At 35.8% G+C, this 16544-nt stretch overlaps 1 protein-coding gene across 1 annotated transcript; it reads right to left on the bottom strand.

Annotated features, from left to right (window-relative positions):
* Positions 1 to 7064: 7064 nt before the first annotated feature.
* LOC106707253 (neuroligin-1) lies at positions 7065 to 16544 on the bottom strand. Its single transcript, XM_014507503.2, has 13 exons — positions 16354 to 16544; positions 15471 to 15688; positions 14106 to 14264; positions 13269 to 13457; positions 12229 to 12314; positions 11709 to 11876; positions 11055 to 11175; positions 10557 to 10753; positions 9881 to 10003; positions 9287 to 9429; positions 8712 to 8839; positions 8444 to 8596; positions 7065 to 8363 (listed from the first exon to the last, which is right to left on the bottom strand). The coding sequence occupies exons 1-13, from the start codon at positions 16542 to 16544 to the stop codon at positions 7462 to 7464; spliced, it is 2778 nt and encodes a 925-aa protein (XP_014362989.2). The 3' UTR covers positions 7065 to 7461.

Raw genomic sequence — 16544 nt, 5'->3', positions numbered from 1 at the left:
CTGCCGCCAACTGCGCGGGCCCCTTGCCCACTGCAACCAGCCCTGGCGCTGCCTTTCCTCTGGACACACATGCCCCAAAAACCCGTGTGCTTCCATCACCGCACACGTATACTGCGGCCACACTTCTCGCCACACACGCAGGCGCCGCCCGCCGCTGCCACTGCACAGGCCCCTCGCCAACTGCAGCCGGCCGGCCCTGGCCCTGCCCATCTTGCGGACACACGTGCCTCGCGCACGAGTGTACTTCCCACACCATACCATAGATTGCGGCCACACTTCTCCGCCGCACACGCTGGCGCCGCCGCCCGCTGCTGCCACAGCGCAGGCACCTCGCCCACTGCAGCCGGCCGGCCCTGGCCCTGCTTGAGTCCAAACCTGCGCCGGCGTCGCTCCCTGGCCGCTGCCTCTCTCCGGGCTGCCTTCGTCTACCGCCAACACCAACGCCACCGCCTTCTCCGCCGACATATTATGATAGCACGTACTTAGGTTCCGCAAACTGACATTACGCTGTGCAAAATTACTTTCGCGCGTAATAAACATACGCGTCCACTCGTTCGCACACTATCTTCGCCTTTCCACGCGCCCACCATAATTTCTACGCAATTTAAAACATCCTCGTCGCCAGTTGTAGTGTATCGGTATTAATTAAACGGCGGTTGGTTTGGGACTGATTTATTTTAAATCATACAGACGGTAGGTTATACTAACCTACCTACATTTAACACAATATATTACAAAACCATTATGCCAAACTCCATTTAACTTCAGACAATGCCTATTGTAATAGAGTCAAAATTTATAGAGTTTAAAATCTAATTTTTTAATTTTATATTAGTAAGGTGAATATTCTATTCTCTGGGTTAATTAAACTATTTAGTTGTCCATTTACTTTACAAAAAAATTGATAGTGTGACTGGAGAGCGGTGATATTGTGGCCTATTTACGCTTTGATCAGTTCTAGTGCACATGAAGATTATGATTAGAACCGCAAATAATTAGTGCGAGTTATTATTCAATAAATGTTTGTTTAGATATGATATGATAAATAATTTTCAGACAAATATTTAGCTGATGACATTAAATAAATTGACTACTTCCTTTTTCCAGATATCCAGACTTATCCGGTCTTCATTTACTTAGAAAAAATCAAACACGCTTGTTAACATCAATTTCCGTCGACAAGCTTATCCCGTGTCAAGGATGTTTATTTTTTGCAGTCAACACGGTATAGTAAAAAAAAAACATTACTTCGTAAACAATAACAAAATTAATTAATTAATTAAGTAGATCCCAAAAAAAAGCTTTGACAAAACATGTTAAAAAAACACGTTAGGGCTTTTATTACTCTAACCGAATAGTTTAAATAAATAAAAATTAAAGGTAATAGAAAAGACAATCTTTTATAGACCACAACTATCAAAAATAAAAGTTATTTATTGTTTTCTAGAATATTATCATAGCAACGTAGCCAGAGATCTACGTCTGTACCGTAGCCTGCGTTAAGCGCAACGCTGGAATTCCAATTTCCGTGTGTTGCTCTACAAAAATAATACATCTATAAATATTCATCATATAAAAACTATATAATTAAATTAAAATCTATCTTATTGTCTTACTGTTACGACAATTTATTTTTTGGAGTTAAATCCTCTATTAGTCTCATATTTTGGTGCGATCCGTTGTAATGTCAAATGTCACTGCCTCATAACTTTCAAGTACATAGGTTGGAGAATAAAAGAAAGATATTTTTTTTTGTTATATAATAAAACAGTTTTAGCTTTAGAATTGAAAAATATTCACACATCAACAAAGAAACGTAGTTAAAAGGTAATTTCAGAAATAGTAAATCGATGAGACTGATATCTTTAAGAGAGTCGTAAAATGCGAGTATTCACGAAACCTTTGAAATTCCTTCTATCATTTTGAGAAACCCTTGTCACTCCCATTACGTCCCTCGACACGGTCGTCCATTATGACGGCTGGCCCTTTATTTACGAGAGTTACAGGCTCTAGTACTTCCTAAGCCTGTATAGTCAAGTTCAAAAGAAACAATAATTTAGCATAAATTTTTTGGCCAAATTTTTTTCGTGATTTGGGAAGTGTATCATATGTATAAAAATACTGGATGACCCTGAATATTAAAATATAATCTTCAATAGTAATACTTATATACTATTTGTTTTATGGATAAAATATAACGGGAACATAATAATGTAATCGTTATTTATCTAGATGACAATTTTCCAATAATAGCTACGCAATCCATTCACGATGATAATTGACATAAAATCGATGTATACGTTACGATATCTCGCGTAATAATTGATAATTCCTGCTGATGCGGAATTGTAACGTTATAAGGCATTTGACATATCAATATATCGAATTAAAAACATTTTTTGATTTATTTTATCCGAATTTTTATTTAATACAACAATATTTCCTACACTATTTACGCTAACAAACTAAAATATTTGCAAGCATTTTTATCTATTAAACTTATTACTACTTAGACGGTAAAGTTACTCTATTACTATTGAAGTACACTGTATGGTGATAATTAAACTGTTCTTTTAAAAATCCTAATACTACGAGTGCGTTCTCTTTACTTAACTGATCTCTTAAGCAGTTTGAGGCCTAGCAAACATCTAAAAAAACTTCACCGCATTCTTTATTATTACATAATAATTATGAGTTTTTTTTTAGAGTAACTGATGTTGACTATTGAAAGTTGATATTAATAATATACCAGATTTTAAAAGAGCAAAATACGCCGAGATTAATTTTTGGGTAAAAATATTATAACAGGTAAAAGCCGCGCCGCAGTCGAGTATATCCACAGCGTATAAAAAGTACAGAGTTAGCAAAAAAAATACTCTGCCATTTCATGAGCTTACATTTTCAATCCTAAAAGGAAATAACAAACATTCGATGTTCCGAAAATAAAAGTATTTAATTTTAGTCAGTATAGGAATTTGCTATTTTAATGTTTGCAACAATTTTTTTATACATGTATGTGCATATTTCGGAATTCGACAAAATGTCTATGGCGTGCTCGCTAAACTAAAAAGTTCTTTTAGCAAAATTGATAAACATTAATTTCAAGTTCAGGCGTAAAAAGGAGCCTTTTAGCTTTTAGTTTTAATTGAAATATACAGTTGTTTTATATATATATACTTATATACGTCAAAGGGTGTGATCTAATATTGTAATTAAATTTAATACAAGATTGACAAGCGACAGCACGTGGCAACAATTATTGAATTTTCCTAAAATTTACAAGCTTGTATCGTCGATCGGTTAATATTGAGCAACAAAATTTTTCTGTAAAATTATTCAAACTTTCTTGAGACATTATCATTAACTAATATAGGAACGGCTAAAATGTATCAGTCCCACTCACCCTGTTATAGGCCCCCGATGGGCTCGAAACTAGTCGGTGTCGACACCGTACATATGTATGTGTGTGTTTTAGCCGTTCCTATATTAGTTAAAAAAAATCTGACCACACGTTCACGTTCACACGTTCGTTTTGAAATTAAAAAAGTCCGTTACCGTGCATTGCCACGCGCTTTGCGACACATCGAGGAAGATTACACTATAAACAGTGCCGCGAAGCATAATTCACAAAGCACAAACCAAACTCTTTTCTACCTCAATATAAGTAATCAGCTCAGCGCACGACGAAAGATGCAAGTAAGAACAGAAACGATATCCATAAATTCCCTAATTGACTATTTATATAGTGCAATAAAAGGTTTTAGGCAGTCTGTATTCTGAAGAAAAAAATAGCTCTGGGTCGAGTCATTTTTAAGTTTTTGATATTTTCACAAAACAAAGGAAAACTACACTACAAAAATTCTTGGTTTTTGATATAAAATCCACAAGCAAATTGCTTTCACCACGTTCATTTTCAATTAAAATTGATCCTTTAGAGCCGCGGCTTGTCTGTTGCCATTAAAGACCTTCCATTCTTTGAACTTTGACTTGGTGCAATTTTAAAGTTGGTTTAAATGCTTAAATTGCCATCCTACTTATAGTGTTAAAGTTCTACAAGCATAGGAAATATTTAATCCTTTAAAAATATTTAAACAGAGCAGAGATATTTCCGCGCTATATTACACTAAAGCGTTATATCACTAAAAATAACTAAAACATTTTACACCACCCTGTAGCCTGTAGATAAAACAGAGTTTTTAAAACACTGAGATTAATTTATAGCGGACATAATTTATTCCAACAAACCAGAACGCGGGTCGACGAGACCATGAGGCAATTTACAAACTCGAAAATCGCGGAAGTTGGTTAATTATTCGGTGGGAGCAAGGCCCGCACTGGCGGGGACTAATGTTTATTGACAATTAAGACGAGCGCCAACCACTTCACTTGTCCTATTGCTGCTCTCTCGGTAACACATATGTCGCCACTTTATTGAATTTTAACATTCCGTCAATAAATTGACAAGGAACATAACCAACAAATATTATTCTGTGCAACGTCAACGGAGTAACTACTGGAACTGAATTACAATATTTATCTCGTAATTGTTAGATAGTAATGCGAATTATTGATATTTGCTTCTAAACTTAATTGGGCCTTACCATAAAAAAATAAGACAGTGTTTCAAATATAAACATTTAAGCTTAAACATACATAAGTCAACTCTTTTATACCGTCACTCTAGCGCCCGGCGCAGATTTTTGACAAATCATGGTTATTGGAACATTATTATGCGTAGGCTTACGAAATGCGAACTTTACTAATAAATAATGAAATACTTATACCGAAGGCATTGTGGTGTTACATATTTATGGTAAAAATACAATCACGTTGAGGTCAATAATATCAATCAGCGGCGGTCAAAGGGTTAAAACACGTGTTTAGCTAAACAGTGTCTAACAGTATTTTTGGAGTAATACAGAATATGTTCTTACTAACCATAAAATACAGCTTCTTTTATTAACTTAAAAAGGAAAGCAAAACTATGTTTTTAATAAATATTTATGACATTAGATTAAAACTTACGCACACAAAATGAAATTTTAAACATCGCCGCAAAAATAGGTGTATCGCGAAACGGTGCATGCGGGGGTATAAATAATTCATAAAAATCCTGTCTGACCTCGGCATATGGGCTGGCAAAAATCGCTTTACGAGTGTGGGAACAATCGGTGTGGGCTACGCCCGCGTTGATGTAACCCAGCACAAGCGGCATCGCGCAAACAAATTGGATGCTTAAAATTCAATTTGAAGGTTTCGCGGTCCGCTTCATTCGTCCGGCTCGTTTGTTACAAGCCTCGAACTCTCTCACATATTCCAATGGAAATGCAATTATTTTGCACTAAGTGGAAATGTGTAAATTGTTTACGTTACCAAACAGGAAACTTGTTTGTTAAATGTGACCCGCTCTACTGGAAACAGATTTTTTACCTGTTTAACGGAAAACTGTTTTACTAGAACTGTTTCGTTAACAGTTTGTGTCATTTCGAAGTGTGATGTTTAGAAATTAATTCTACAGGTGCGCTTTTTCTATCACAACGTTTTGCCACACATTGTAAACAAAAGCAGAATATTAAACAGATGTTAATTTTTAATTCACAAATTTTGTCCTGTAAAAAGAAAAATAAAACACAAAATCAAATTTCACAAAAATGTATTTGACACCATATATTTTATGTACTTTTCCATTACACCAAATTGTAACAAAATGTTAAGTCTTTCTTTCATGCTTGCCACTTCGTTAATATAAATAAAATAGGCATCCGTCTTAGTAATCAAGCATCCAGTTTGAAGTCGAGTGTATTAATGCTGTCTTGCTTATTAACATTTTCAGACATTACGTTGTTATGTTTACATTATAAATAAACAATAAGTAAAACTTGAAGAATTATAAACACATACACTTATTATTTTAAAATTAGTCCCTATACCATTTAATCTATTAGTGGCAGAAATTACTACCATAAGTTTAGGTATCACAAATCCAGTAATTGATGAACCTAATATCGATACATGTTATATTGATGTTTTTATCTAATGTTTTCATTTTTTTTAATAGTTGTGATAATGATGTGTATTAAAAGTTTTTAAATAATAAGGCTATTTGACTCAAAATTCACAATTCCATAAAGGAAACAAATATTCATAGTTGCATACTAAAAACTAAATAATTAATTATTAATTATAAATAAATACGTTATTTAAATATAAATAAAACTATTGTTTATAAGTTTGTTGATAAAGATTTCATGTTTTAACATTATATAACGATTTGAAATCCTTATTATATCAATTCCATATAAACTATGTAATTTCTATATAGTTACATATTTCTTGTAGAACGAGTCACATTTTGTCACAATTTTGTTACAACGTATATTAATACGAAATAGTTGATCGTCATAATGAGATAAAAAATTATCAATTCCTGTTAGTTTTGGACGAGTACGCCGCAAGCAGTTTAAAACAGTGATACATAAAATTAAATATGATGAGTATATTTTAATAAATATTAATAACATATACGGATGGGTTGGCAAAAGAGTTAGATATGGTATGTTGGAAAATAAACCTAACATAATATTTAGTTTAACGTTACACTTTTAGCAAGCAAATAATATTGAAAATGTATCACGAGATGGGTTTCGATGCAGTTAATTCCTTAAACTGTTTCGTTTGTGGTCTATTACCCTGTTTACCATATACAATATCAGAACTTAAAGCATCTTGTAGTTTCATTAAAAGAATAAGATAATCCAGTCAATATTGTAGTTCTGTACTCGTCCAAATTTCAATTTGTTGTATGTTTTAAATATGAGTTTACTTATCAAAAACTACGCCAACTTAACACATCTCACTTAAATTAACTTTACAAAATCACAACATATTATGCAATTTAGGTTATTTTACACCGTTCACTTGAAACACTTCGTATATAATAAAAATTATATACACATTATGCATGTTTCAATAAGTCTTTGGTTACTAATTTATTGTAATGTCCACATTCATAACATTGTGATGAACGTTTCTAATTATCTATGACCAATAATTTATTCTCCCGTTATCAAAGATAGGAATCGAGTAACAAATAGAATAAACGTGTGAATAATTTATATAGGTACATGTAATTAACGTTCACGTAATTAATATGGCAGAATAAATTTAGAACAACGAAAATCTGTTGTTAACATATATTTCATTATATTCGATCCTACCTCATACGACTAGAATATTGTAACCTCCACAACTATATATATATTTACAACTCGTTCACTGGCAAGGTTCAACATAATTTAAAATTTTGCTGCTCGTTCGCACTATAAATAATTTGTATACAATATTTACACATAACTTTACACTTTCGTAATAATAGTCATAGTATATACATTATTAATTAGGCTGATAAATTCACAATTTTGTCCTTTTGTTAATAACCACCTCAGGGGTAGTGAGAAAATCTCATACAGATATTTCCTGTATCTGTACCCTCTTCTTCATAATTCCTGGCGGCACCGGGGTCGAATTTGCTGGCGGAGCTCTCAAAATTCCCGAACCTCCAGCCCCAGTTTCAGAGTCTCCATTAGAATCTGATGTGAGCTCGGAATCTGGCACAGGCCCGAATTTGACTTGTGTTGAACTATCTACAACGCGTGGTTCAAATGTACTCGTTCTGCCTATTGGATCCGGCTGCATTCGTCCTTCCACTTTTTGTATATCCGGTTTTTGTGTATCGATACACACAACACTTCCCGCTTCTATCGCACTGCCGACACTGACGTCCGGTAAAGAATTACAAGCGGCTCGATGTTTTTCATCGTAACAACTGTACTCCCCAAACGTGGGTTCTCCACAATCAGATAACGTCCGTAAATCATATTTAGAACTTAAACTTCGTGACACGTGAGCCGACTTACAATCGAAGCCGAACCCTTTTCCGTCGTAAGCACGAATTTCATAATCTAATTTCGCATCATAATTGTCCGAGGAGGACGAACTGCCTGCCTCGCCCAGGTCATCTTTCGAACGTCTCGGTCGTGATCCGCGTTGGTGATAAATTCCGGCAAATATTAACACATTTAGCAACAGAAGGAAGCATCCGACTGCGATCGTTACAGTGAGCGCGGCCGTGTAAGACTGGTAATGAGACGATGCCAGTCGGCGGAGTAGAGCATCGTCCGGGTGCACCGGTGTGACGGTTGCGTTCGGCGGGCACTCAGTAGATATGACCGGCGGGGAGGGGGAAGGTTTCGGCTGAGCTGAGCGAGAAGAAGGCGTACTGCGACCTTCTCCGCGGCCAGGGTTGTCAACATTAACGACATGTGGAATGTGTGCCCTTGATATTGATTGTGGTCTCACTGCACCTATAATAAATGAAGAAAGGATTTAATGCTCCACTGCTGAACAAGTATACACCACAGAGTTATTAAATTTGGTACAATACCTTCATAATAATTAGCATTGTCGTCTTGGAAGTGATGGTGACGCATAGCGGCGTCCGGTAAGTCGTTGCCAGGCCGATGAAGTTGCGGTATGAGCGACAGCCACAGAGACATTTTGTGTCCTCGATAGTGATTCCGCATCTCCGGTTTATTACCTAATTGAAGTTTTCTTTTATTTGGATCTATTTTATCAACTAAATACACAGCATCAGTACTTTGTAGAATTAAATTTTGCATTATGATTTAATAAGCATTTGTAATGTTACTTACCGATTTCCATATAGAGCTGATTAATTGTGTCATACGTGTCCCAATATAGCATTTGATCGGGCCCGAGACGAGGTGTCTCCCCTAATAACGAACTCGGAGGAGGCGTAGCCGATGGGTCGTTGGGATTACTAGCGTAGCAGAATTATTTGATTAATATCAATCTTAGTAAGAAACACAAAACAAGATGATTTAAAAATGAATAGACTTAAACTAAACTTATACGAAGAAATCCAATGCAAGTTATTTAGTTAGTTAGAATTTGTAGTGAAAAAGACACAAATATCAACAACCGTAGCGTATAAGTAACAGGAGAAGATTTGTTGCTCTTCAAAGCTAAGATGGAATGCGTATTTACTAACAATTAGCATCGGATGTCCGGCTGCCTTCGCTAACAATACAAAACACTGGAGAAGGCACAATCTCTCAGAAGTCGAGTGCACTTGTACCAACTTCAAATATATTTTTAAATCACAAATGTTTTCTATTTGCTAAAGCAAGAATGACATGATATGTGTAGATTTATCTGAACTAAGGTCGAAGAAAAATGTTTTTTAATTAGGTATTTAGTTACTTACCCGTATCTTACGAAGTTAGAGATATAATGCATGCAAATCTTCGAGACGCGCTGTTCCTGCTGCGAGAAGTTCTGATGATGAGTCTGAGAGAACGGAACTCCCAAGTAATATGGTAATTCTTCGCCGTGCACGGAGCCCGGTCGCTACGAATTATAATATACCCTTTACTTACAATACAAGGCTCTTTATGAACTAAACAAAAGAACTCTTATCTATTTTTTTGTAGTACTGCCTATAGGAAATTGTTGATTATTACAACTGGTTTTCATTCATCACATGGTCATCATCTTTCGACGTTATTTCATTTTATCAAATGTTCAAAGAAAATACTGACATGATCCCTGGACATTTAAGTATAAGCGATTCAAAGATTTGTTTAAAATCAACCAACTCGCACTGCCAGCATGGTTGACTATGTCCCAATCACCCCTAAACTGGGTAGACTCCGAGCTTCTCTGTGGGACGTGTAATGAACTGATGACCTTGTGGAGTTAGCGTAACAGGTTTTCGTCTGATTCGGTAATTAAAATAGGTAGCAATTATTAGTGTAATCTCTATAAAAGTTTTTTCAACAATCAAGGATACATAACTTACCTGTGGATAATCTTTATCTTGAGAAAGGTGATGAAAATGTGTAAAATAAGTTGTTCCACCTCGCAGAGCATGTAAATAGCCTAGTCGTATCAAAGGCGCTGCGGTACGCCCATCACTGAGAATCTAAAGTAATTAAATACATATGTGAAATAGTGATGTTCTCGATTATTATATGATCTTTACCCCACTGATATAAGGCTAATATTTTATATGATGGGTTTATGAATATGTTGGTATAAGTAAGTATAATTATATTTCATTAGTTAATACTTAAATTGTTATAATAATTTTAAAATATACATTAAAAAAGTCAATTAATGGGCACTACGAAACTAGACAGGAATACCTAAGCACAGCGCAAGGCTTTTATTAACTTTTATGTTTAAATTGAAACCATAAAGAATCTTGTGTTCGCCAGTCATCTTCAATTATAAAGCGTCTATTTTGTATTCGGCGCGCGAGAGTGTCATTAACTTCTTTTGTGCGCTACGAAGTCATTGAATGAGTTGCAAAAACCGATTGAGGCTTAAATTATGACCAAATGAGATATCGATGTCGATAGAGAGAAAAATAACTGAAAAGGCTTCCTTAATGAGAATTTAATAAGAAAATAAAAAAAATATGGCAAAAATTGGAAATTTTAAAAGTCCTAGGGTGTTTAATAAAAACAACTCACCTCGAGGGTCGCGTCGCGTACACTCAAAGGGTTCTGAACGGGTTTATCCCAATCCGTGTACTCGTTTTTTAAAGTAGAATAAATTTCATTAAGATGATAATAGTAGGCGTTACGAACAAATGTACGCAGAATACGGTCCCGTCGAGTTTCGTTAAAACCGAACTCCAAGTCTTGAGCATTGAATTCCAAGTAAGATTCTGCAAGTTGGAGAATTTCAGTTATTTGCATAAATTTTGGGAAACGCTTCACCAACAAATTTAAATGAGACAAATTTAACGGAAGCCGTATCTTGAAGAATTCACTGCTTCACAAATTAAAACTATTATTTTACTAGATAATGTTGGTCAAATTAAACTCGGATACAATGCAACCTTACTTTTATTTTCATTCCTTTAAGTCGTTATAGTAAAAAAGTACTTTAGTAAGTAATGCAGATAAATATATAAGACAAAAAAAAAACAAGATCAAGTAAAACCACAATATAGTAGAATCGCTTACCTGTTGTCGTAAGCCCAAAAAGCAGTTCTCTGTGAGAAAAGTCTGCCAGTTCATGTCCTGCGGCATTGGCCACAGCCGCCGCGCCCGCACCCAATCTTGAGTTATCCGTAGGGGGTGGAGCCTACGTAAATAAATAAAAAAACACTATAATATATAAATATAACATCATAATATCTTATTTATAATTTATTGTATATCTAAATATATCATGATCTTATTTATAAGTAAAAAAAAACAAAAAATTAGTCAATTGAACGTATCGTAATTAAATAATACAAAAGGCAGATCATAGAAAAATAAATAAGAAGCTAGAGAGGTGATGCCTTTCAGGATTTTCCCTTTTTAGTTACAGAGAGAATGATGAGAATGATCATGATGAAGTCCTTCGTGAAGTTATCCGTCAATGGCGAACCTTGCTTATTTGCTATCTCCGAGAGTGCGATCGGAGATGACTGGCAAATCCGAACTTAGTTTTAAAGTCCGGTCACACGGTGCACAGTAAAACCGCACTGAAGAATCCTATGTGTAGGAAGGCTTGGGTCGAGTTTTTCTAATTTGGCGTACAGAGAGATTACAATACTAATTGAAAAAATAAATGTTGCAGTTCCATGTTACGATTACTACTTCCTATAAAAGAATCGTATGTTAACTTACCGATGATGGATTTACAATAACAGTTCCGTCAACGAAAGGCGCGAAGCCTGGCAGAAATCTGGGGGGATCGAGTCGCACCGCCAGGAGTGCAGAAAGGGGAAGCTTTCGAAGGCAGGGCGCTAAGTCATCTTCCAACAAGTCACCGTGACAGCCTGTTTGCTCCGCTACCTATATAAACGGATATAATCAATAAAGATACGATATGTGTATTTCCACTTATTAAATGTGCCTACTGGTAGGTCTATACAGTGTTTATAAAGGTCGAAATCCGGCAAAATCTGTCCATATAGTCCTTAAAGTACACTTATACAACTTGCTAAAGAAAAATAAATATAATTACATTTGTCTACATCAGTACTTATAAACTTATATGGCTATTTTTAATCTAAGCATATTTAATTTCCATAAACTGAGCTGAAAATAACTTTGAAAAGGTTGAGAAACTTTAATTTATTTGAACAAGTTGTGCTAACAGTTGAGAGCTTACACTAAATATGCTTTTAAACGGCACTCTATTTACCTTTCTTTTTATCGTGAGCGGTTCTCTCTGCAGCGCCCAAGAGCTCAAACCCGACCCGCTTAACAAGATGACGCGCTTCAGTAGCTCTGTAGCAGAAAACCTAATTTAATTCCATCATTTCGAGATTTACTGGAGTAATATTATCTTCAGTAATGAATGTATTGAGTCCGCCTTCTTTATTGTGATTCTGTTACGTTTATTACTAACGCTATTTTATTCGCACCGTAATTTCAAATGTGCTTCTTTTGCTTTTACAGAAACGTTTTTTCGCACGCTTTAGAAAACATACAACGAAGCGAAATTTATGCACGACTTCCAGCTGAATTAATAATTTGTGAAAATAAATGTGAAAATATTTCGTTCTCAATTATCTAAGTTATAAAATTTTTACTAAGAAAAAAATAAATAAGTGTTCATGTCTAATTAGATTGACATTAAATTTAGGCGATTTATAGTATCGCCTGAACTGTAAATGTTATTTGCTTATTTATTGTTGTAGTAACAGTTAACGTCGGGACCCTAGTTTGTTTAGTATAATGATTATTGTCATTGCTTCTACAGAAATTTAGCGTCACAATATATTTAAAGTTAAAGATGTTTAATTTTAGTTTACGAACTATAATTAAATATACCGATTTAGTTTATTTACTAATAATTCCTTCTCTATCGTCAAAAATGTTTATTTTATTATCTAACCAGTTATTTGAATTAACCAGCTAAGCATAAAATACATTTTTTTATTTACATAACACATAGTTGTTTCAGATAAAAAAGACACTAGTTAGTAATGAGTTTGTATATAGGTATAGATGAGTACAAAGGTAGAAGAAAACCGAAAAAAGTATGGATGGATTTTGTGAATGAGGATATACCAAAATAGGAACTGAACTAAGATATGACGGTGATATCGATGTATGTATGGAAGAGTATTACACACTGTGATAATAATCCGCAGAAAAATAACGGCAGGCCTATCATGAGGAAACTCGCTAATTCATTAAAGTTTACAATAAAGATTGTATCGAGAGACACAAGTAAACCTCTTCCAACAGGTGAGACCGCTAGAAAGTTAGCAAGAGCTGCTCCGGTGCCGTGTCCCATGAGCGTGACGCGTTGGGGGTCACCACCGAATGCGGGTAGGTTCTCCCGCAGCCAGTGCAGCCCCGCCACCAAGTCCATCAGCCCGAAGTTACCCTGCGCCGACCCTCTAGCACCGGTCTTTAAAAAACCTACAACACAAAACTCTCGTTAAATGATTAATGTTGTTAAACCAAACTCAAGTATTGAACTTAACATACTATTTCAATTGAAGTTGACCTCAATTGTATATCGTATAGATATACTTATAATTATATCATTTTTTACAAATTCAGAATCCAATTAATTAAAGCATGTACTAAATCAACACTTAAAGTAAAATTAACAAATTTATTGGTCGACACCGATGCTCAAACTTGGTTAGGCGCTTACGAACTTTGAGCCCGGAATCAAAGTTACAGCTGCTGTTAAATAAATTACAAGTTTTAAAGTTAAACGTGCCAGGCAACAGCAAAAGGCGAGACTTGCAACTATTACATTACATTATTACATTGCAGTTATTAAATAGCAACAAAAACAAAGTTAATACTAACTTTGCATTTTTATATATATGGTTATGTACGTCCCTTTTCATTTCCTAATTAGATGTATAAGTTTCAGTAATAAACTAACAGTTAAATTATTTTGTTATAAAAAATATAAACTCTACATAGGATAAAAACACCTCCCACTATCATAAAAGCAGACAAAAGAAAACATTTAATAATAGTACTTGATAAATCAAGAGGAATCGAATTAGTGTCGGAATAATTTGTTATAATTAAATGAAACATATTTACCCAATACCCCGAGTCTAAAGTTGATGGTGGCGACGATGATATTGCCGTGCGCGGCGAGCGCGGTACCGTCGTACGCGTTGCCAGCACCCCACTCGTACGATTCGCCGTGCACGAGTACCACGCACGGCAGCCCCTCGCCCTCCACGCCATCCTCTGCCCCTGTTTTAACGTCGTAATTATCTACTAGTGCTTCATTATACAATAGTAAATGCAATTCGAACAATGTATGTGCTAAAGTAAGCTAAATAAACAATTGATTTTAAAACTGCAGGAGTTATTAAAGCGATTTCTTTACAATAAAAACTACTCTAAAATGTTTAATAAATTAAATAATGAACTTAAAGTGGATAAAATTAATATATAAGATTAAGCAAATACAGACAAAAAAGGTAATATATGCCGAGTAACGGGTGAAGTACTACTATTTATAGACAATTGCAGCACGGAGTCTTCGACTGTAGAGGCGCACTCGTAGCTATAGACTGTCTCAGCCTCACTTCCGCACTGCTTGCAGGGGGCATGATGCACTGCAATGCACTACGGAATTGAGGCCTCAACACCCTTCACACCCGCTGTTTTCTGTTTTCATTCCCGCTGTGGCAAATGGGCCTCCCAATTTCCGCCTCGAGCGCTCTTTTGTCTTACACGCCATCGCACACAGCTCAAAGTAACACTGCTAAATTACAAAGCAAATAAAATTATAAGCTTGTCCACAACATGGGACGTTAAAACTATTGCATAAATATAACACGAACAAAAATATCAATTTATTGGCTTCAAAGCAAAGAAGCTTAGTGCTAGAATTAAATCAATCTGGTTTGGAATCACATACAACAATAAAAAAGAGCGAGTCGCGTGAGATGTGAGCGTGATGGAAACGAAACCAAAGGAAAAATGAAAACTATGCAGTAACTCTTTTGTCGTTTTGCAAATAAAATGGTGCTGCAAACAAATTCTACCTTTTCGATCAAAATAATAAAAAAAATACATGAACGGCAGCTGTGTGGATTCGATTCAATTTATATTTAGATTTTTGTAAACAGTACTCCTTGCGTTGTCGCTTCTCGTTTTATATGTTACTCACGAAGCTAAATTTAGGTACACAATTTAATTAATTTAACAAACTACAATAACATACCATTAACTTTTTATAATAAAAATATCTTTACTTTAACGCATATACAAAACTACTTAAAAATTCAATCATGAAAACACCTTACAATTACCTAACAAATACCGCTCATAGGTGAAATACAAAGCTTTACAATGCATTTCGCGACATTTTGCAATACGTTGCCACTAGACTTCGGATAAGAGTAAGTATTGTAAAGTATAAAAAACGATGAATTAATGATAGACACTTGCCGTTAGTAGGAACATAAAGATTAACATAGAGGCAGTCTTCGCTTTGATTAGCGAGCAGAGGCAGGAGCGCCTCGAGGTGCCGGATGCGCGCGCGCGGGTGCAGCAGCAGCGCGTCTTCGTGCGGTGTGGCGGCAGGTGGCGCCTGGGGGCACGCTGGCCCCACCGAGTCCGCCAGCCGCGTCGTGCGCCACTGCGATGGCGTCACCGGTGGCATGTATCTGTTTTAGATTACACGCTTTATCCCACCGCTTAGATCCACTATAAACGCTGCACACACGTTTGACATTGTTCTCAAATGATAAATTATAACAATGCCGCTGCAATTTGTACATTTTAATACAAAGATTTCTTCGGACATTTGTTCTAGTTCTATTCAAATGTAGTCGAAGTAAATGTTGTTAAAGCGATTATCTATCTACCTACCGAACGCTACTATTACTTTACTGATTATTTGTTTGTTCGAAACAAAAGAACTTAAGCAGCGATACGGTATAAAATAACGATCACATGAATGAGTTTCTATTTTTCTTGTTGAAATATATTTAGATATTATCTTACCGTAGATTTCTGAGATTCAAATTCCCGTTTAAAATATATTGTTATCTCTGTTTTGAATTTGTCTCACAAACCAACGGTTAATATAGTGTCACCAAGAATATAAAAATCCTGATACTACTTTATGATGTGTGCAAAGGAATCGTTCCCTATTTTTCCGAGATATGGCGAGGAATTTTTATTGGATTTGTCACTGAAGTGCGTAATGTTTTACATTTCTGGTTAAGTTAGAAATGACAGTATTTTGTAAATATATGTAGGTCGGTGGTATACATTTTTCTAGTGTTATCGATGGTGGATTTAAACTTTGATTTTAAAGACGCTATACCTGAGGCTTCCGAGAGGTGGCGTGGCGTAGGGAACACCGAGATAGGCCTCGACCTGCGGGTGCGAGTGCACGACGATGCCGCGCAGCGGGCCATACTTGGTGCGCACGAGGCGCGTGCTGTATTTGTGCGCGGGCAGGGCAACGGCGCAGCACACGAGCCACGCGAGCAGCGCGGCGCGGTCCGCGCGCAT

This window comes from Papilio machaon, chromosome 1 (assembly GCF_912999745.1).
Source record: "Papilio machaon chromosome 1, ilPapMach1.1, whole genome shotgun sequence".
Classification (NCBI taxonomy): domain Eukaryota; kingdom Metazoa; phylum Arthropoda; class Insecta; order Lepidoptera; family Papilionidae; genus Papilio; species Papilio machaon.
The sequence above is the reverse complement of the archived record's forward strand: the minus strand, read 5'-3'. Positions and strand labels throughout refer to the sequence as shown.

What these genes read in the sequence shown, in the direction of transcription:
- LOC106707253 (XM_014507503.2), bottom strand. Translation starts at nt 16,544, where the DNA reads ATGCGCGCGGACCGCGCCGCGCTGCTCGCGTGGCTCGTGTGCTGCGCC. An exon ending in TTATTGTAAATCCATCATCG is followed by an intron (nt 11,176 to 11,708) that starts GTAAGTTAACAT and finishes TTATTTACGTAG; the next exon opens with GCTCCACCCCCTACGGATAA. An exon ending in TCTAACTTCGTAAGATACGG is followed by an intron (nt 8,840 to 9,286) that starts GTAAGTAACTAA and finishes CTGCTACGCTAG; the next exon opens with TAATCCCAACGACCCATCGG.